The sequence below is a fragment of the Scomber japonicus genome, chromosome 12 (assembly GCF_027409825.1).
Source record: "Scomber japonicus isolate fScoJap1 chromosome 12, fScoJap1.pri, whole genome shotgun sequence".
Classification (NCBI taxonomy): Eukaryota; Metazoa; Chordata; class Actinopteri; order Scombriformes; family Scombridae; genus Scomber; species Scomber japonicus.
The window spans coordinates 33,052,489-33,074,616 of NC_070589.1; the positions used below are offsets into that span (position 1 = coordinate 33,052,489).

Below are 22,128 nucleotides of genomic sequence, written 5' to 3' on the forward strand. Positions count from 1 at the left end.
TATTCCCTTTCAATTCATATTTTTGGTGTTTATAGATTGTGCTTTTTTATTTCTCCATGTTGGTTTGTGTTAAGATACATGCATGTGATGTGTGTGTGTGTGTGTGTGTGTGTTCTTGTTAGCCTCGCGTATTGTTTTCTGTGCATGTCTCTCCCTCCTCTCTCCGCCTGTCAGCCCAGATGGCGGTTGACTCTCTGTGGTCAACTGAGGAGCATCACCGGCGGGAAGGAGGCGGTTGCCATGGTGAAAGTGACGTCTAATTCATATTCAAACAGCTTCAGAAACTGCGAGTTTGACTTGAGGGGGTTTTAACTGGATTCAGATGCAGAAAGCAGCTCTGATCTGACCTGAACTGTCGTGCTGTTACTGTATTGATGTGTTTGAATTCAATGAAACACATTCGGTGAAAAGCGTTGTCTGAGCTGAATCTGCACTGAAAGGATGAAGAAAAGGTCCTGTTCATTATTATTACCTGTTGGTGTTAAGGGGAGGAGGCTATGGTTTTTACTAGCTGTGAATAAATGCTCATCTCTGGACTTTTTTTTACTCTGCTGCTTCATTTGCTGCAGACAACAGGCTCTCGAGCTCTGTGGTAATAATCTGAGCTCAGCTGCGATGCCACTGGCTCTGTGCTGTGTGTGAGACAGAGAAGAAAAAAACAGAAGATGTGCACTGGAGAAACTGCTTTACATTGTTTCATAATACAAGCATATACTGGCAGCATGATAAGGCTGTAATACGTCTTACACTCCAGAAAACATGAAGGTTGTTGTGAGGGCGGCGCCAATAAAAAAGGCTGTGTTGTTTAATCCGAGAGAGTTTATCCTCTCAGTGTATTTTAGATTTACCTTGTTAAGTTCAATGCTGCTTTGGCTGAATCCAAATGTTCACTCTTCTCCACTCTTGCAGATTTCCCAGAAACATGCCTGTAGGCCTGTCACGATAACTACTTTTTTTGGACGATATAATGTCTCAGAAATAATCGCAATAAACGATATTATTGTCATTTGAAGATCATTTTATACCACACATATAATGATAATATAATAGTATAATAATGTAAAGGGGGGGTTGGAGAGTAGGCGCTACACTTCTGTAAGAAAACCTTTAATTCTTCTGCAGACTCCACACATCTGAAGTGTGGCAATACTGAGGTCAAAGGTCATGTCCATAAGTCCATATATAGACATGATGATATAGATAATTACGATATTGTACGATAAGTTGATCATTCATAATTCATCCACAAAAGCAGACTCAAGCAGACTTTTTGTGATCTCCTAATAGTCCAGTTTGGCTGCAGTCATCAAGCGTGGCTCAGATAAATACCAAAATTAATAACAGAGGATGAAGAATCACCAATATTTTTATTTGAAAAGCTTTTTGATGTCAAGAGGTTTTACTTTGATTCACAGAATATGCATGAGCCTAATAATTTGGACTTTGGCGGCATATAAAGCAGCAGCTTCTCACTACCTTCACAAACCTTGAAGAGAATACTCTGACATATATTTGACATTTTGTAGTCTCCACACTTAATCAGTAATTTGAGAAAGATCGCAGGTTAATGGAAATAATCATGAGCTGCGTTGCTATTAACAATACACCAAGAACTAAAGCTTTGATTACTCTTCATGAATCATATTGTAAAATATGTGTAAAAATTATGAAATTCTGGCTAAAGTGTGACAATGATGACTGAAAGATGATCTTCAGAAACTTAAAATGCAGTTTTTGAGTTGTTAGATATACTGAAGGTCTTCTGGGGATTTTTAAGCAGCCTGCGTTGAAAACAACCATCAGAGAAATGGATTTGGCAGCGTTATGTTTGTGGTCAGTCGGGCCGAGGACCTCTGGGAGCAGAACTGAGGCAGATACATAAGGTGCTCGGCCTTCACTTCGAACTTTAGCCCCCTGAGCCCAAAGCTGCCTGGATAATAAAAATCCATGAAACCCTGTCCAGTTGTTGTGGTCGCCTCCTGCTCGTCACCTCGTGTATTTTTATACGGAGCTGCTGGTTCAATACAGACTATGAATATAAAATGTGTTTTCTGACTGACACTGATTGTGAATATGACTGACAGCATATGATTATTCAAATTACTCAAGGATGGTGAGTGGGACGAACAACCAGAACAGCAGTGCACTGTAAAAAAGCTCATATAGTATTTCCTCAAAATTGTTACTGACGGTCAAAGGTTTTTCTCCACCAGTTGAATTTCAAGTGATTTAATACATTTTTCAATCCTTTTCATATATTTAATTGCTTGTTTTTAGTGTTTTATTGAACTTAAATTATAAATGTATTAATGAGTCAGTGAAGCTTTTTTGTGTACATTTGGTTTAGTCAAATTTAAAGGGGTTAAAATGTTAAAATAAACTTTTTCACATTCTTTTTTTGTGGACCCAGGATAATATTTCTATATTTAATACATTTTGAGGATTATGGTGTAGCCTACCCATAAAATAATTCAACCACTAAATTCTCGGCACGGGAATCAAAAATACCTACAACCAAACATCATAACTGCAAACCAAGATGAACAAAGGACGAGACTTGGGAGAGGAAACAAAAGTGGAGAAGGTTAACCACTTAACGCACGCTGTTCCGTCTACGGAACGGGACGGATGTTAGGAGGTAGCCACAAGTTCTTCTGAATGTTTTAAACACCAACCCTTAAACATATATATTCATGCCGTACATCGTTGGAAAGCTTAGATTGTCCTGATTCATTCAAGACCACTCACAGCTCACAGCCGTAATAGTATTAGCGATTAGCTCGGCTAGCCCCTCAGCTAAGTAAGAAAAGCTATAATGCCTACATACCTTCAAAGTCTTCTCTTTATCCACAACGATCATCTTATGACTCAGGACTTTCTGTACAGCTCGCCAAGTATCCATTCTGATGAAATATGAAATCCGTTTCCATAAAACCGGAATACTTTCCTCAATATGTCAACATGTATTTAGTCCAACACGTAACGTAATAACACAAATAACAAACCATACACGGTCCGTGTACGTCATTTCCTGACCTGCACGTCCATCTCAGAGTACACGTGACTAGATATTTACTTTTTTTCCCCCAACTTTATTTAAAGTCGTAATAACAATATTTCAGCCTTTCAGCTCACAATACAATACAACAAGTCACAATTTTTATGACAATACAACAATTGAAGTTCAAAGATTAACATTAAAGTACGTAAGAAAAGATATGAGAAAATAAAAAAAATAAATGGTGACAGACTTGTATCCCATAAAAAAAGAAATAGGTTTAGTGACAGATTATTTAAACATTTCTAAATATATATTCATCGTAGATATACATTTCTTATTTGAAATTAAGTCTAGAGACTTGAAATAAAAATCAAGTTCAATCAGAAATAATTTAAATAAAAGGTGCAGAATTTTGAAATTTACATTTATGAATATGAAAATTTCCTAATAAAATAAAGAGGTTTACTATAGTACATAGTTTCTTTTCTTTGAAATCAAAATAAGTGATAATGTCCTTCCCCTCGATGTTGATTTTGTATTTTGTTTTGCATAATATATAATTCTCAAGTTCTTTCCAAAATGTAATACTATGGTGAACAACCATAAAACAAATGGGTTACATTTTCAAGTTCAATTTCACAAAAAGTACATTTGTTATCGATGTCAAGGAATCGTGAAATAAACATTTTAGATGGATATATGTTATGTAGTATTTTGTGACTAGATGTTTACGACCGTGAGCCTCTCCTGCTTCTGACGACACCACACACAAGCCAATCGGTGTTTAGGATTAGGCAGTACATGTCTCCAAACCAATGAGGACATGTGACCGACAACAATGACGACATGGCTTTGATTGACAGCTGTTCCAGCCTATGGAAATATTCGGTGAAATGAAGTTGATAACCTTTTAGCCAATAGTCTGAGGTTTCCAAAGGTGTTATGACACTAAGCTATCAGGTTTGGCTGTCCATAAACAAACTCCAAGCGTAACCGGCGTGCGCCCGGTGCGTAAAAGAGTTGAACCATATATCATTACGCACACGGCATTTTGGTACACAGTTGGTTCTTCTTCGACTTGACATATGACTTATACCAAAATAAACAGATAGATAGATAGATAGATATGGCCAAACAAAAAAAAATGGTTATATGTAATAATAATAATAATAATAATAATAATAATATGGCGCCAGCTTTCATTAGAGACCAAGATTTTGATTGTAGGCAAAGGGGATGTGAAGTTATAGGTGTTTGATTGTGGTTATACAACTTTGGTAACCAAGTGTCCATTTGGAGTCTCCAAAAAGGACCTGAGGAAAACGCATGGACATACCTGTTGAAAAATAACTCTGAAAAATTCATCTTTTGGTCTTTTGACTCCAAATTTGGAACTGCATGAAGCCAAGACCTGTGGCTGTGGCCTCATTGTGTCTATATCCTGCTGAGAGGTCCCTGAATGTCTGTACACATGTCATTGTAAAGGCAAACCTATGGGCGAGTAAACAACCCCCATCATTGTAACCTCTGCCACTCTTTGTCAGTAAGTCACAGAATCACACAGACACTTTTACAAGAATCCTGAGAGTGTTTCCTTTCCAATGATACCAGACACATCTCTGAGTCTCAAACTATGTGAGATCTATGCTGCTCACAACATGGGCATGTCGTTTAGGCTCACAGCATAAAACACAGGGGGGGCATGTGTTAAGTGGTTAATAAAAGAGGTCTGAGCTCTCACACAGCTCCGACCTAGACTGGAACAGGAGTCACAGATATACTACAGGTGCCCTGCGTTACTGCAATCAACTCCTCACCTGCAAGAGAGAGGGAAGTTAACCACGCCCACACAAACCCACAGGGGAATCACAACAAGCAACACCTGGCAAAATAAAGAAACATTTAAATACAACAAAAAGTCTTAGAAATTGGAAATTAAATGAAGCTAAAATAGAGTAGGCAGGCAAAATGTGTCTTGCAGCATGATTGCACAAGTCAAAGCAAAGACAGGAAGGAATCAACAGCAGCAGAGTTGGTGGTGAGTTGAGGGTTCAGTCAGAGGCTAAACTGAATACCAACACACAGGAACTCCCTTCAGTTACCGGCTAACTTACGGCTAATGTACAATCATGTATTTTGGCTGTTTTGCGGGCAAATGAACTGAAACGGTCCATCTGTCAAAACTGGCAGCGCAGCTTTAAACTGTTACTGATATCAGCTGAAGAGATGACTGTGTGGTGAATCATAGCGCTGTGATGTCAATCAATGTACATTTCATCCTAACATCCATTTGGCTTACAGGCACAACACACACACACATGCTGCACCCCCAACATGCCGACGGTCGCCATGGCAACTCCATTCCCCACATCTCTGCCTCTCCCCGTTGCTTTCTCCTCCTCCTCCTTCACGTCTAACAGAAAATCCATACGAAGGGGAGGAGGGAAAGCAGAGCAACACGATCAATTCGTCCTGGAAACACACAGCGTTTGTGTTTGTCACTGTCGTCGTCGTGGTGACCAGATGCTGAGAGTTGTTCAAACTGGTTGATTTGTTGATTTATTCCTCAGTGGTGGTTAAGGAAAGGAGAGTGAGAGATAATTTGAAGCTGCAATATTCAATTTTTTCCACATTAAAGTGATTAAAATAAAATAAAATATATGGGATATTACTAGTCTGTGAATTAAAGTGGAAAGTCTTGTTTGTCTGGTACAGTATTTCCTGTGTGTGTGACCTGCAGTTAAAAGAATAAATCAAATGGTAACACAGTGGAGACTTGACAACTTTCATCGACTCCAACAATCATATAAAGCAACGTGAGTTAGTGCTGATGATGCTGATGAATGCAACATGAACCCAAAGTAAAAACGAGAGGCTGGTGAAGAGTTACTGGAAGATTTAAATCAATATATGAATGCATATAAATACAGATTAGTATCTAAGACAATTTTCACCTGTGTGTTGAATAATGATGGACGAGGCCAGGTGTGATGTCACTGGCCGTTTCATTGCAGCTTATTCAGTGTGGATTGATTCCTCTATGACTGATTAATTTATTGATTTGTTTGTTTGTTTTTTCAGTGACCTGCACCTTTTCTGGTGACCAGCACATACGGACTCACAACTCTAGACAATTATCTGGATGGCCACAAAATAAATCATAATATAAGGTTGCATAAATTCAACAGGAGTGGATTTAACAACATTGTTTCATTAACTGATTAAAAAAAACAACTCCACATATCAGCTTCAGACACCAACTGTGGCCTTTCTGTGGCTGTAAAATTTTCAATTATTGTATTTGTGTTTGTGTGTTTTGTTTCAACTGTCTAATACAAGTGTCCTCTTCGTCTTTACTTCAGTTTTATGATATTTTTCCCTTTCTGTGTAGTTTTAAAACAGTTTGATACGGTTTAGTTTAGTGAACATGCTCTCACTTGTGTGTCACTTGTGATTTTTAAGCAACGCTCATTAATCTAAATTAGTGTTGAATGTGACGTTATTGAACAATGCAAGAGGCAAAACTGGTTTGATGTTTTATTATAAAACTTTCAAGAAATGAATTCAAAATGACAGAAAATGATTCATGTGCAGCACACATTACAGCAAAACTGAGAAAATCCTGAGCTGCTAAACAGTTTTTTATTGACCAAATAAACAGTGAATTGGCAGCAACAGTCTGTTTGTTCCCTGCAATTATTTACTGAAACAGCTGGAGGTGTTCTGATGTTCAATCAGGGTTCAGGACAAACAAACTTTCCATCTGATTGCAGTGAAGCTGCTCTCTGGTATTTTTGAGATCTGATTGTTAAAAGATGCACATCAAAGTTTCCCTCAAGGCAAACAAAGGTCATATCTGACAGATCTGTTAAATGCATTTCTTTCCTCATGAAACTTTAGCATGTAGAGTAAGCTGCAATGTTCCTGAAGCAACAGAAGTGTTTTCAGGCTGACTGCAGGACACTGACTGGGTGTCTGCTCCCATCTAGTGGAGGTGTTTAACCATTACAGAAGGTTTGTGATGTTCCCCTGTTTATGTGAGTCTGTGACAAGAAAACCTGCCCATTTTTTTATTTAGCCAGAAAAGATACTTGCAAGGCCAATTTTACACCAAAGCCTTGAGGAGACAAACTGGGAACTGCTTTGGTTCCATGAACAAAGTATTAAGAGCTCAAAGTAAAAGTATTACAGTAAAATTACATAAGTATTAAGAGCTCAATGTAAAAGTATTACAGTAAAAGTACATAAGTATTAAGAGCTCAAAGTAAAAGTATTACAGTAAAAGTACATAAGTATTAAGAGCTCAAAGTAAAAGTATTACAGTAAAAGTACTTAGTATTAAGAGCTCAAAGTAATATTACAGTAAAAGTACGTAAGTATTAAGAGCTCAAAGTAAAAGTATTATAGTAAAAGTACATAAGTATTAAGAGCTCAAAGTAAAAGTATTACAGTAAAAGTACATAAGTATTAAGAGCTCAAAGTAAAAGTATTACAGTAAAAGTATGTAAGCATTAAGAGCTCAATGTAAAAGTATTACAGTAAAAGTACATAAGTATTAAGAGCTCAATGTAAAAGTATTACAGTAAAAGTACATAAGTATTAAGAGCTCAAAGTAATATTACAGTAAAAGTACGTAAGTATTAAGAGCTCAAAGTAAAAGTATTACAGTAAAAGTATATAAGTATTAAGAGCTCAATGTAAAAGTATTACAGTAAAAGTACTTAGTATTAAGAGCTCAAAGTAATATTACAGTAAAAGTACATAAGTATTAAGAGCTCAAAGTAAAAGTATTACAGTAAAAGTACTTAGTATTAAGAGCTCAAAGTAATATTACAGTAAAAGTACGTAAGTATTAAGAGCTCAATGTAAAAGTATTACAGTAAAAGTACATAAGTATTAAGAGCTCAATGTAAAAGTATTACAGTAAAAGTACATAAGTATTAAGAGCTCAAAGTAAAAGTATTACAGTAAAAGTACATAAGTATTATGAGCTTCATGTAGAGGGTTTGCAACATATATCTGTGCAATATGTACAAGATGCAGCACTATTACAGGCTGTGAAACCATGTGGCTGAATGAAGAGAATTTCACCAGCTTAGTCAAATGATGTTATCTAAATTAACATATAGGCTGCATTTATTTCTCAGACTGTCCAGATTGTAAATATCATCTTACTATGAATGTTGGCTTCATAGTTTTGTTACATAATCAAGTTACCTGCCTGGTTACCTGTCTATACACATAATATACCAAATTAGCACTGTTTAATATTTCCAGCTGAGACTGTGAGAATACTACAACACGTCATCATTATGTCTACTACTTTTCTACTCTGACTGTGGTAAAACAGCGACTCTCTCCAAGCAGTAATCCTTCTCCTGCTGAAAGTCACAGTCAATTCTCTTCTGCTTCATTCATTAGTTTTAGTCCTCATTAACTCTCAGTGTGATTCTGAGATTCTTGATAAATATGAGTCTGACTTATAACACCTGTTTTTAAAAAAAACCTTTATATACATCAAACAGCTCATGCATAGCAAATCTGTAAAGTGCTGATTTAAGCAAAATCCAGAGATAACTGTTCAGTTTGTAGTGAAGATGATAAAATCCAGACTCCGGTCCAGATGGATCATCAGGATCCAGCTGATCCTCTCTCAACATTCCTGGATGTTCACTCTTACTCTGACAGAGATCATCACCAGCTGATGAGAGAAGAAGAAAGAACAGAGGAGATAAATGAGTGTTTAGTGAGACTCACTTCATCAGCTGTCAGTCAGTGATGCAGCACATCCAGTATAAAGAGCAGCAGGGACTTCAGTCCTGTTCAGACCAGAAGTGGAACAGCTGTGCAGCGTAGCTTGCTTCCTTTCAGCTCTCATGTTAACGTGTTGGAGTGAACACACTGAGCTCCAAGCTCACACACCTGCAGACACTTTTACTATCAAGTCTGTTTCCACTGCAGATTTCACTGAAGTACACAGAGGAAATAAAGTGCTGAGAGTCATGAACACACCATTACTGCAGAAACAGAGACATTCACTCATCAGTTTACTGATGGATTTACTGCTGATACATGTCAACTCTTATCAAAGTTTAAAACTACAGAGTCTCTGTGGGATTAGAAAATCTTTCCTGCTGTTAATTCATCACATGCAGCCTGGTCACCAGAATTGTACGTTTCTGCAAAATAAAGACATTATGAATCTCTACGTTTCAACGCGCTGGATATGAAGCGTATCAATACGTGATCAGATTTGATGGTGTGACAGTTTAATGATGAGGATCACTATCTCTATACATCTTGTAAGGCTGTCAGCTGTAATCCAGCTTTATTTCCTGCAGACATCAACACAACAACAACAGTCGTCTTCACATCGACTCAAACACAACAAGCTTCTGGCTCATCTGATTGGCTGACTGTTCTCTCACTCTCTCTGTCTTTCTGTCCAATCCTGAAGCCTGTCACCATTCTCCTCTCACAGCTTCACTGAGGAAAGCAGCACTGAGAAGGTTGGAGTTTCACCAGGAAATACTGGATCTTTGCTTTGATACTGACTGTGTTTAATACTAAACTGCTGAAACCAGCACAGACTGACTCCAACTCTCTACTGACCTGAGATACTCCAGTCTGCAGCGTGGACTCTCCTTAAGAGCATAAAGCAGGTTCATGTCTGAATCCTTCAGGTTGTTGTTACTCAGATCCAGGTCTCTCAGATGGGAGGGGTTGGACTTCAGAGCTGAGTCCAGATGATCACAGCTGATCCTTGACAAACTGCAGCCAATCAACCTGAATAAAGAATAAAAGATATCACTTTAAAAGACAAAGCTGGAAATTATTCAGTGTTTCATAATCTGTTCAGAGTTGCAGAAGGTTTAGAAAGTAGATGTTTAGAAAATGGAAACTCCATGAACAGGATGCAGGTTGAAAACTAACAAATATAAACAGTGAAAAGGAGCTCTAATTAATATTAATGATAACATGGTGCTACTTTAATAAAGACGTAGTGACTCTTAAACTCTGCAGCTCCACCAGTGACTCCATCTAAAAAACCTCATGTTGTGCAGCCAAGAAAAAGTAAAAATGCATAAATACTCAAAGACAAATGCTCTACTTCATTATAAAAAAGATTTTATCAACAAGTAATATTTTTCCATTATTTTGCACTAGCCTGCACATCCAAAATCTATTAAAATGCAAAGTTGTAATTTATTAACCACATACTCTTTTACTTTACTTGAGTTATTTTTAATGGGAGTACTTGTATTTTTACTTGAATATTGATTTTCTGTACTCCACCCACCACTGATCACTTGCAAGGGCTTCATCAATGTGTATTTTAACCCTCACATACTGTTCATATTTTGACTCGTCATAGTATTTCCTCTCATACTTGGTCTCTATGAAAAACTTCTGAAACACAAATCGTTCATAAAGAGCTTATCAGTCACATATTCACATGATTTATCCTTAATCAAGCTTTCAGAGAGCACAGAGAGTATTCTCTAGTATTTATGATTTTAAAAATTCTCTATAAAAGACACTATATTATGTACAATGTTACATACAATGAATTAAATTAAATGTGAAGAACGAAGATTCTTGAGATATTGGATGAAAATATGCGTCATATATTTCCTTTTTTGTAATTCTGGGTCATATTAGGTGAAGATATCAAATTTCAGGCTAAAAGAAAAAAGTGTTTTTACAGCTCTCAGTTGTAGTAAAAAAATAAGTAAAAAATGGCGTCTAACCACAGAGTCTCCAGTCTACAGTGTGGACTCTTCAGAAAACCACACAGCAGTTTCAATCCTGAATCCTGTAGCTTGATGTTACTCATATCCATCCATCGCAGATGGGAGGGGTTGTCCTTCAGAGCTGAGACCAGAGAAGCACAGCTGATCCCTGTCAAACTGCAGCCACTCAATCTGAATAAAGAAGGAATCATGTAGATAAAAATCACCTTTTATAACTACAGACTAAACTATACGGTAAAATACTGAATATACAGAAAAATGTAACTTCATGGATGCAATTTATGTATGTACATAATTTAGGTTCAGTTGTTAAACAGTAGGATGAACAATAGTAAAAGAGAGTGAACTGACCTCAGCCACTCCAGTCTACAGTGTTGACTCTTCAGAAAATCACACAGTAGCTTCAATCCTGAATCCTTCAGGTTGTTGTAGGCCAGATCCAGCTGTCTCAGATGGGAGGGGTTGTACCTCAGAGCTGAGATCAGAGAAGCACAGCTGATCTCTGACAGACTGCAGCCACTCAATCTGAAGAAAGAATAAATGATGTAGATTAAAATCAATTTATAATCCAATCATTATGGCCGGTAATATTCCAGAATTACAGCCATATAGAACAGCTACCTGGCATGTTTAATACAGTACAGAACCCTCTTTGAAAATAAAAACCTGAATGGGCACAGATTACCTGTGTGACTGCAGTGACCTCAGTTGATTTAGCTTTGATTCATCAAGTATATTTTATTAAAAAGTTATTAAAAGAACGAACTCTTCACTAACTTTTTCAAAATGAGCATAAAATAATTGTTGTTAATCAAATCCCGTCAGCATGTTGTGAGATTTTATCAATTAAGTGTGTGCTGTGGCCACCAGCCGGCGATCAAAGACTTGGATGAGTTGAGGGCATTTATAGGGTTAGGGTTAGCTGATGTAGCTGATAAAGTTAAATGTAAAGAGGGCTTTGCTGTTCGCTTTCTGACCGTTGCATATAATCCTGTCTGAATGTGGCCCATCCACTTTCACCCAGCCCATAACCAATCCCACAGATATAACTGCAATTCGCACATCACTCCTTAGTATTAAATAAAGACATCAGTCTGCATTTGATTTATGTCAAGTCCGAATCTCACAATCAATTCATATTTATTTGTGGCCAATTTTTTTTAATAGAAGAGCCACATTTAGGTCAAATGATCAATCAATCAGTGAATTTCTCAATGAAACTTTTGCAAGTTTTTTTGTTGCTGCTGTCTTGACAACACATCTTATAGGCTGTATCACATATTATAATATTAGTGTTCATTATGTCAATGATTTTATACATTTATTTATATTATATATAATATTTATTTTAAATTTGTTTATACAGACATTTTGGCCATTCATGTTTTAATCTGCTGGCCAATTACAGGTGATACCAGCCAAAAAACAGTATGTACCGGCTTATGTAAACTGGTGTTTTGAAGGATCAATGATCACTCATTATTAATTGAAACACATTAAAGAATATAATATATTATATATATATTATATATAACTATATATATATAGTAGGTTAAACTTGATCAATTTCAAACCGGTATTAGTTGAGATGATCTTTTGTATACAGATGTGACTCTTCACCAAAAATGATAAACATTAATTTACTTTAACAGCTAACAGTGAACATTCTCTGTAGTTTCTTTAAGAAGCAATCATCCTTTATAACTGCACACTAAACTGTACAGTAAAATACTGAAAATATAGAACAAATTTACTTCATGGATATGGATAAGTGATGTATGTACATAAATTAGCTTCAGTTGTTAAACATTAAGATCAACAATATTAACAGACAGTTAGTGAACTGACATCAGGATCTTCAGTCTACTGTCTGGACTCTTGAGAAAATCACACAGCAGCTCCACGTCTGCATCCTGCAGGTTGTTTAGACTCAGATCCAGATCTCTCAGATGGGAGGGGTTGTCCTTCAGAGCTGAGACCAGAGAAGCATAGCTGATCTCTGACAAACTGCAGCCACTCAGTCTGAATAAAGAATGAATGATGTTGATTAAAACCTATTAAAAATCCAATCAAATGTGTAGTTGAACATTACTATGTCTTCATCAATGTGCTTTTCTCTAACGTGTGTGTGTGTGTGTGTGTTTGTGTTTGTGTGTAATCTGAAGGATCAACATAAATGATCAGACCTTATTCAATAAAGCATATTAAAGAATATAATAAAGAAAACAAGTAAACTTGAGCAGTGTCAAACAGATATTAGTTGAGAGGACCTTCTGTATACAGATATTTCTTTAAGAATCAGTCATCTTTTATAACTACAGACTAAACTGTACAGTAAAATACTGAAAATATAGAAAAACTTTACTTCATGAATGCAAGTTATGTACAGTATGTACATACATTAGGTTCAGTTGTTAAACATTAAGATCAACAATAGTAGCAGACAGTGAATTTACATCAAAGTTTTCAGTCTACTGTGTGGACTCTTCAGAAAATCACACAGCAGCCCCATGTCTGAATCCTCCAGCTTGTTGATATGCACGGTCAGATCTCTCAGATGGGAGGGGTTGTCCTTCAGAGCTGAGGCCAGAGAAGCACGGCTGGTCTCTGACAAACGGCATTCATGCAATCTGAACAAAGAATAAAAGATGTACATTAAAATCCATTTATAATCCAGATTCAGGTTTTAAAGGTGTAGTTCAACATTACTATGTCCTAATCAATGAGCTTTTATCTAAAATGAACAAAGCGATTTTATCATTGTATTATTGTGGATCATCATAATGTCAGCCTTCAACAGACATCATCACCACAACATTCAGACACACATTCATGTCAACACTGAGTCATACAGAATACTTTTAATGCCTACATTGATCTGTGTGTGTGTGTGTGTGTGTGTGTGTGTGCGAAGATTCAATGATCACACATTATTCATTAAAACACATTAAAGAATATAATAAGTGACTCCTTAATAAAAATTGCAAACAATAATTTACTTCAACAACTCACACTGGACATTTTCTACATTTTATTTAGGAATCAGTCAACAATAATAACAGACAGTGAACTGACCTCAGAGTCTCCAGACTACATTGTGGACTCTCCTTAAGTTCAAACAGCAGCTCCACATCTGAATCCTGCAGCTTGTTTCCTCTCAGATCCAGCTCTCTCAGATGGGAGGATGGGTTGGAAGTCAGAGCTGAGGCCAGAGAATCGCAGCTGATCTTTGTCAAATTGCAGTAACACAATCTGAATAAAGAATAAATAATGGAGATTAAAATCTATTTATAATGCAATCCGATGTGTTCAGGTTTTAAATGTGTAGTTCAATATTACTATGTCCAAATCTATTAAAACAACTCTTCTTCCTGTATTTGTTAGTTTAGTGGGTATGTGTAATAACAACATGTTATTGGTGGCAATCAATCCTCCTGTCCATACTGACTGTGAAGTGGTGTCTTCCTAACACAGCTACACTGTAGAAAATGAAGCTAGTATGAGGCTCTGATAGTCTGGTAGACCCCTACTCTTTCTGACTCATAGTTTCAAAATATGTAGTAAAAATCCCTCTATGAATTTCAATTCCTCCACTGCAGATCAGCAAGGAAACACTGAAGAAACACAAACATACTTGATATGTGCAACTCAGACGGCTGCAATTTTTAATTCTTCAGATTTGAGTTCAAGCAAATCCTGAAAATGTATGAACCAAACTTCAGTGAAGGATTTTAATTGAATATATAGAAACATATCTACCAAAGCTACAGTCAGTGAACTGACCTCAGAGTCTCCAGTTTACAGTTTGGACTCTCCAGTCCAGTACACAGAAGCTTCACATCTGAATCCCCCAGGCCACTGTGGCTCAGGTCTAGCTCTTTCAGATGGGAGGGGTTGACCTTCAGAGCTGAGGCCACAACTTCATAGTGAATTTTTGAGAGTCCACAGTGAGAAAGTCTGTAATGACACATATATTACAACATATCTTATCATGAAAGAGGACACTTCATTTTTACTTCATGGAGTTTAAAAAAACCCATTTAAAGTCTGTGTAAAGTAAGAATAAATATGTGTTTTAAATGTGAGTTTGACATACCACAGAAAAGTGTGTTGTTAACCACCCTGCCAAATTTGAATGATTAAAAAAATTGCCAAATATATGAAATTAGGCTTCAAAGCCACGCTGTGGGCGTGGCCGCTGAGTTCGCTGAAACCCCGCCCCCTACTAAGTCTCACCTGTCAATCAACGTCATCACCTCTACCGGAAACATGGATGCTACATCTGAGAGCTTTCTGCTGCTAACTCAGCTGCTAGATCGGGGGCTAACTCAGCTAACTGGCAAACTGTAGACTGTATTGGTAGTAGTGTTAGATGTAGTAACAATAACTGTCCATTAGGCAGGTTAACCACTGAGGAGAGAGGCCTCTCGGTCTTATATAGTAGGGGAGGGACCAAGGGTATGCCACTATGTCACGGGGTAGCCCTTTTTTGCAGGTTCAGAAAATCAGGAAAAATGGCGCACAGGTGGTCGAGTGGTTAGAGCGCCGACACCTCTCTCCCATGTTTCCTGTTTGTCTACTGCTTAATAAAGGCGTCTGTGCCAACAAAATCTTTTTTTAAAAAAAGAAGAAAATCAGGAAAAATGAGAGGGTAAAAAACTGTTTAAGGCTCTGCCGCCACAATTCAGTATTGCATAGTTATCAGCCTTTTCATATGTTTTCTGTAACCATTTTCCAACATGTATAATATGTTTAGAAGTAATGAATTGACTTTACACGGACTTTAAGGAAAAGCAGCAGCTGAGAGATAAACAGGAAACAAGAAGAGAGAGACTGAGAATGACATGCAGCCAATGTCCACTGCTGGAACTGAACCACTGACATTGTACTGTAGTTACAAGATATGTGTCTTAACCAGTAAGCTAATCTGATCCCATGTCTGTCTGCACAAAGTTAATATGAGGACATCCTGATATGAATGTAATTATATATTTAGATGTGCATGACAGATGCCTGTTGCTGCCAGCGGCTTCAGCTTCATCAGTGGCTGTGCAGCCAGGAGATCCTCAACCAGAGGGAGAGCATTTACTGGGCAGCACTTCACCAAAAAGCACAGTGTGAGATGCCACAATGTAGCCACCAAGGACTGACAAGAAGTGAGTAACATTAAGTGTACCAAAGTCCCTAGAAAAAAAACAACAATTTAACATAATGATGATGGATTGCCTGTTAACTCATCAGTTTAGTTACATTTTTACTGAAATAAATCCAAATTTACCCATATAATATGTGCCACATTAAATAGCTAATGATATTTCATTTTGAAAATATCATCCATATTTCTGCCTTACACCTGGTGTTGTGGGTGCCCCACCTTTGTGCAGTGAGGAGTGACTTACCAGATCAGTGATTATGGCAGCTGTTAGAAGGGCTAGGGTACCTGGTAATGGTGCCAGTGGGCCATTCCTGCAGCCATGAGCTGTGTGACTTTTTTGACCGGTAGTAAAACTAGTCATGATTGATAATCGTGGTGTTTACTCCCATCTGGAGGGAGGGTGGCACTTTTTATTGTGAACATTATTTGTTAAATAAATACTCAGTTTCTGGGTTAAATCCTACTCCCTTTACTTTGCGTTTGTTTTTTCACTAGGCAACATCATTGTTATTCCTCTCAGCCCCTTTATTTTATTTCTGGGATATAACACCTACAAACAAGGCCTTTGTTAAATTGTGTATTTTTTAGGACTGTCGATTGATTAAAATATTTAATCACGATTAGTTGCATGATTGTCATGAGTTACAGATGAATTGTGCATTTTTTTTCTAAATGTACATAAAAAGGGATGTTTTTTCTTAATAACATGTGAGTGGATACATATACTTGCTTTATGTAAATGTCTGTTCATTATTATTATTATTGAAACAATCCAGAACTATTAAATACTACTGCATGCTCCAAAAATCTGCTGTCAGGTATGATACACTCTCACACGCACACACACACAGCACAGAAGGTAATAAGAGCAAAATACATGTTAACTCCATAGACTGTATATAAGAAACTAAGGTTAACTCAGAGGCTGTTCAGTTGGGCCTTCAGCATTTCAGAGCAGAGAATACTGATTATTTTTCCACCTGTGATTTTTTTTTAATCATTCAGATTTGGCTGGGTGCATAATTACACATATGTCTGTGCTGTGACAAACTCAAAACACATTTACACAAACTTTAAAATAGTCTTAATTCTACCAATCAACTCCTGCTTCTACTCTTTTCTACAACAACAATGGAGAAAACACCTGAGGGAAAAAACATTCAGAAAATAATGACAATCAAACCATCTCTCTCTTCAGAAATCTTTGGAATGTGACACAGATCTTATTTGAAATTCTGGTTAAAAAAAAACAAAAACCCAGCATCTTTATGATTATATATTATTTGCAGAAACTGCTCATGTAATAATAACTTCTGCTTCTAACTGCATTCCTTGTTAACTGTAACACACTGATATATGTTGTGATAAAATGCTGCTGTAATAAACCTCAGCCACGAATGCCAAAGTCCTTCATTTGATTTACCAGGTTTGAATGATGCTTCCAACACCCAGAGGAAGACAAATGAAAGAAAACAAACTGTAAAATCCAATAATTACTAGAAATAAACTGAACTTTTGTTCATTAATTGATTGAAAAATCAACATTGTTTGCACTCACAACATTTGAAACAGCTCAATAACATCTGAGACTAAATATAACTGATGTTATTTAAGCTATAAACAAGCACTATTTTAACTATAATTTCAGTATTATTGATATAGCACCAAATCATAACAATCATAACCTCATTGCCCTTTTCACATAGAGCAGGCTAAGAACACACTCTTCAATTTAATTTAAAGAAACCCAACACTCTCAATGTATGACCTAATATATTATTTATAACTAAACTACTAATCTACCATGATTTATAACGTTAATCACATCTGGACTTACCGAGCCTTTCTGCAGTTCCTCACAGCTGGGATCAGTCTCTGTCGTCCCTCCCATGTTGTGTTGTACTTCTTCAGGTCCAACTCATCCAGAACCTCCTCTGACATCTGCAGCATGTAGGCCAGAGCTGAGCAGTGGATCTCAGAGAGTTCCTTCTCTGATCTGTTCTCTGACTTCAGGAACTCTTGGATCTCCTGATGTACTGAGCTGTCGTTCATCTCTGTCAGACAGTGGAAGATGTTGATGCTTCTGTCAGGAGAGATAAGCCAAATATTCATCTCCTTCAGGTTGTTGATGACTCTCTGGATTGTTTCTGGACTGTTGTCTGTCTGACCCAGCAGGTCTCCCAAGACACTCTGGTTGGACTCCAGAGAGAGGCCATGAAGGAAGCGGACAAACAGGTCCAGGTGGCCATTGTTACTTGTGAGAGATTTCTGCATGGCTCCCATCAGGAAGTCATCCAGAGATGGGTAGGGTTTATTGTCTCTGTCATCATCACCATGCCCACCACTCCTTCTGAAAAAAGCAGCAATCTTATCAAGGAAAGATTTTTCGATGTGTTTGTAGTCTCTTCCCAGGAAGTCCTCCAGTACCTTTGTGTTCCTGCTGGTGTAACAGTGGTACATGTAGACTGCAGCCAGAAACTCCTGAACGGTCAGATGAACAAAGCAGTAGACTGTTTTCTTGAATCTAACATTCTCTTTTTTGAAGATCTGTGTACATAACACTGAGGCCTCTGTGGCATTCAGACCACACTGCTCCAGGTCTTGTTGATAGAACATGATGTTTCCTTTCTCCAGTTGTTCAAACGCCAGCCTCCCCAGCTTCAGAAGAAGTTTCCTGTCAGCCTCCGTCAGCTCCTGTGGAATAATCTGACGTCCCCCATCATGCTTGTGCTTCTTCCTCTTTATCTGAACCAGCAGGAAGTGTGAGTACAGGTCAGTCAGGGTCTTGGGCAGCTCTCCTCTCTGGTCTGGAGTCAACATGTCCTCCAGACCTGTAGCAGTGATCCAGCAGAAGACTGGGATGTGACACATGATGTGGAGGCTCCTGGATGTCTTGATGTGTGAGATGATTCTGCTGGACTGCTCTTCATCACTGAATCTCTTCCTGAAGTACTCCTCCTTCTGGGCGTCAGTGAAGCCTCGTACTTCTGATATCCTGTCGACATATTTCAGAGGGATCTGGTCGGCTGCTGCAGGTCGGGAAGTTATCCAGATGAGAGCCAAGGGAAGCAGATTCCCCTCAATGAGGTTTGTCAGCAGCACGCTGATTGATGTCTTCTGTGTGACATCAGTCACAGCATTCCTGTTGTTGAAATCCAGCGGAAGTCTGCTTTCATCCAGGCCGTCAAAGATGAACAAAACTTTACAGACAGCGAGCTTCTCTGCTGTGAGCTGTAATGTTGGATGGCATTCCTGGATCAGCATGACCAGACTTAACTGCTCATCTTTGATCAAGTTCAGCTCCCTGAATGGAAACGGAACAACCAGACTGATATCTTGGTTTTCGGAGCCGTCTGCCCAGTCCAGAGTGAACTTCCGCACTGTGAAGGTTTTTCCAACACCAGCGACGCCGTTCATCAGAACGACTCTGATGTATTTGTTTTGGTTTGGTAAGGGTTTAAAGATGTCGTGGCATTTGATTGGAGTGTCATGGAGGGTATTCATTTTGGAAGCTCTCTCAAGCTGCCACACCTCATGTTGGGTATTCACATCTTTACTCTTTCCCTCTGTGATGTAGACACCAATGTATTTATCATTGAAGAGGGCTTCACCTCCTGGTTCATCACTTGTTTCAGTCACATTTTGATGCGTCCTCCTCACTTTGATCTTACATATACGTAAACCCTCCTGCAGATTACCATCCACTGAAAGAGAAGAAAAATATATATCAAAACAACTATCAGTATTCACATGCACTTATTGAATCAGTTCACTCAGAGAAACCAGGTTACATGGGTAAACATGCAATGTTTTAAACCTCATTACTGTGAATCTGTGTGCACCCACAACACATCAGTGATCAGATTTCTCCTCTACATTGGCCTTATTCTCAAAGCATGCCTTTCTTATTTTATCAGTATTAGTGACAGAAGATATGTGTAAGTATGAATGTGTCTGAATTTAACAAACAGTAGAATATTAAGTGGTGGAAACCAGCTTAGTTAGACTTCCAGAGGATAATTTGTGTTTGAATAAATATCTGTGTAATGAGCTCTTCTTTCATTCAGCTGCTCCATTGTTTACTATCTACAGTCTTTTGTTTAGTACATATTATGTGTATAAATGACAGAGAAATTTGCATTTTCCCGGAGAACTCTACCTGGGGAAATACTAACACAATACATTTAATTTTCATTCATAGTGAAAGTCAAAGAAAGTCAAAGTTTCTCTGATAACAGTAAACCATAAGAGTTCCTTTCTCATGACCATCTTTCAGAATTATGTCACTGATACACATCTGCTGACAAAAGTTCATTCATGTTTTCAACCAGTTGCACCCACAATCTCTCAATAATCCAAAATCGACCCCCAAATTACCCATACAATGTGAAACCAGCCTCCATTGAGTACTATATGTGTTTTTTAAAGTAAATGTGCTGAGAAGAACTAAATGTATGTGTAACTGTCCAAAGACTACTGTTTGGGCAGCACGGTGGCTCAGTGGTTTATAGGATTATTGTCTCACAACAAGAAAGTCCTTGGGTCAAACCCTGAGTGTCCCAGGTCCTTTCTGTGTGGAGTGTCTGCTGGGTGTTCTGGATTTCCTCCCATCATCAAAGACAATTATGTTAGGGTTAATACTGCTGTCAGTGCCCCACTGGCAAAAAGAACTGGAGTTGTACCCTACTGTCGGTGCTGCTTTGTCGTTGCCCACTACTTCAAGTGTATAGGTTTGGTCAAATCAGATGAAGAGGGTTCATTTTGTGTCAATGTATAGAAGTGCTGAGAAATGACAATAAAATAATCCTAATATAAAATGATTAAAAAATACATACAGACACAGGCTGTTGTGACAGATCTGCTGTCTGGATGCAATGTCATGTTTGTCTCTTCCTGTGACTGACATTCTGCTCCTGAGAGGATGTTTGAGAACTTCTTCACCAGATCTGTCCTGTTGATCTTCTTTAAAACGCTCTTCATCACCTCCACAGCTCCAGCAAATTCATATTTATGCACCATCAGATCTACAACATCCTGCCTCTTTGCCTTCGACAGCTGGCTCTCTTGGATGGGTGGGATGTCGTCCACCTTTTCATGCTTCAGAGCCCACACAAACTTCTCAAAATCATCATCGGTTAAATCTCCCAGAAGGTTAAGGAGATCCACCTCCGTCATCCTGGCTCTGGTAAAATCAAAGAACAGATAAGAGGACAGTTTTGTTTGTCTGTCAGTCGAAGCTCATTCTGTGTTTCTACTGTATGTGACTGATTTCATGAAAAGCCCAGTTTGGCTGCAATCATTGAAGGATCGGAGAAACTCAAGAAGACCATCAATAAAAACTTCACCATAAGTCTACTTAGTAGCTTTTCTGGAGCTTTCTATTGGACTGAGTTTTCTCAGTTGTCATGGAAATGTGTTCAAATTAATTTTCTACTTAAATGTTGAGAATAAAAGTTCAAACTTAAACAACAGTTGACAAAGTGATCTCTCCACAAGGTCCAGTTAGTCTTTTGCTTTCACAACTCACTTGTTTGTTGTGGTTCAATGAACTCCGGTGTCTTCATATGTTTTGATTGGTTAGTTCTGTGAAAGCAAAAGGGACAAAGCACCAGATGTTCATAGTAGGCTACATATGGGATAAAAAATCATTAAACAAAAAAACGAAACTACAGTTAAATCCATCTGCTGAATACAAAACTATCATGGAAGTGATCTTATAGGTGATCTGTCAGATCTGTCACAGTGAAACAAGTGAAACAATGGCTGTCCTCCTGTAATGTCACACTTTTCCATCCTGTTTCATCCTTTCTGTCTGTCTCTAGTTATGATTAGTCAAATTCTAGTCTTAAAGTCTATGTAAAGTAAGGATAAATATGTGTTCTGAGTTTGACATATCACAGAAAAGTGTGTTGTTAACCACCCTGCTAAATTTGAATGGTTAAAAAAAAATCGCCAAATATATGAAATTAGGCTTCAAAGTTGTGTAAAAATCAGCCTCTTTCTCTGCTACCAAACACTGTGGGCGTTGCCTCCGAGTTGCCTGAAGCCCCGCCCCCTACCAAGTATCAGCTGTCAATCAAAGTCACCACCTCTACCAGAAACATGGATGCGAGAGCTGAGAGCTTTCTGCCGTGAGCTTAGCTGCTAGCTTGGCGGCTAGCTTAGCAGCTAACTGGCTAACTGTAGACTGTAGTAATTCAAATCTAAATGGCTGAAAT

General features: G+C 37.9%; 1 protein-coding gene across 1 annotated transcript; it reads right to left on the reverse strand.

Annotated features, from left to right (window-relative positions):
- Positions 1–556: 556 nt before the first annotated feature.
- LOC128369795 (NACHT, LRR and PYD domains-containing protein 12-like) lies at positions 557–21,085 on the reverse strand. The gene is made up of 10 exons (XM_053330871.1): positions 20,815–21,085; positions 17,748–19,614; positions 14,539–14,712; positions 13,831–14,007; positions 13,212–13,385; positions 12,604–12,777; positions 11,107–11,280; positions 10,753–10,926; positions 9,614–9,787; positions 557–632 (listed from the first exon to the last, which is right to left on the reverse strand). Exons 1-10 carry the CDS (start codon positions 21,083–21,085, stop codon positions 557–559), a joined length of 3,435 nt encoding a protein of 1,144 aa, XP_053186846.1.
- Positions 21,086–22,128: the final 1,043 nt, after the last annotated feature.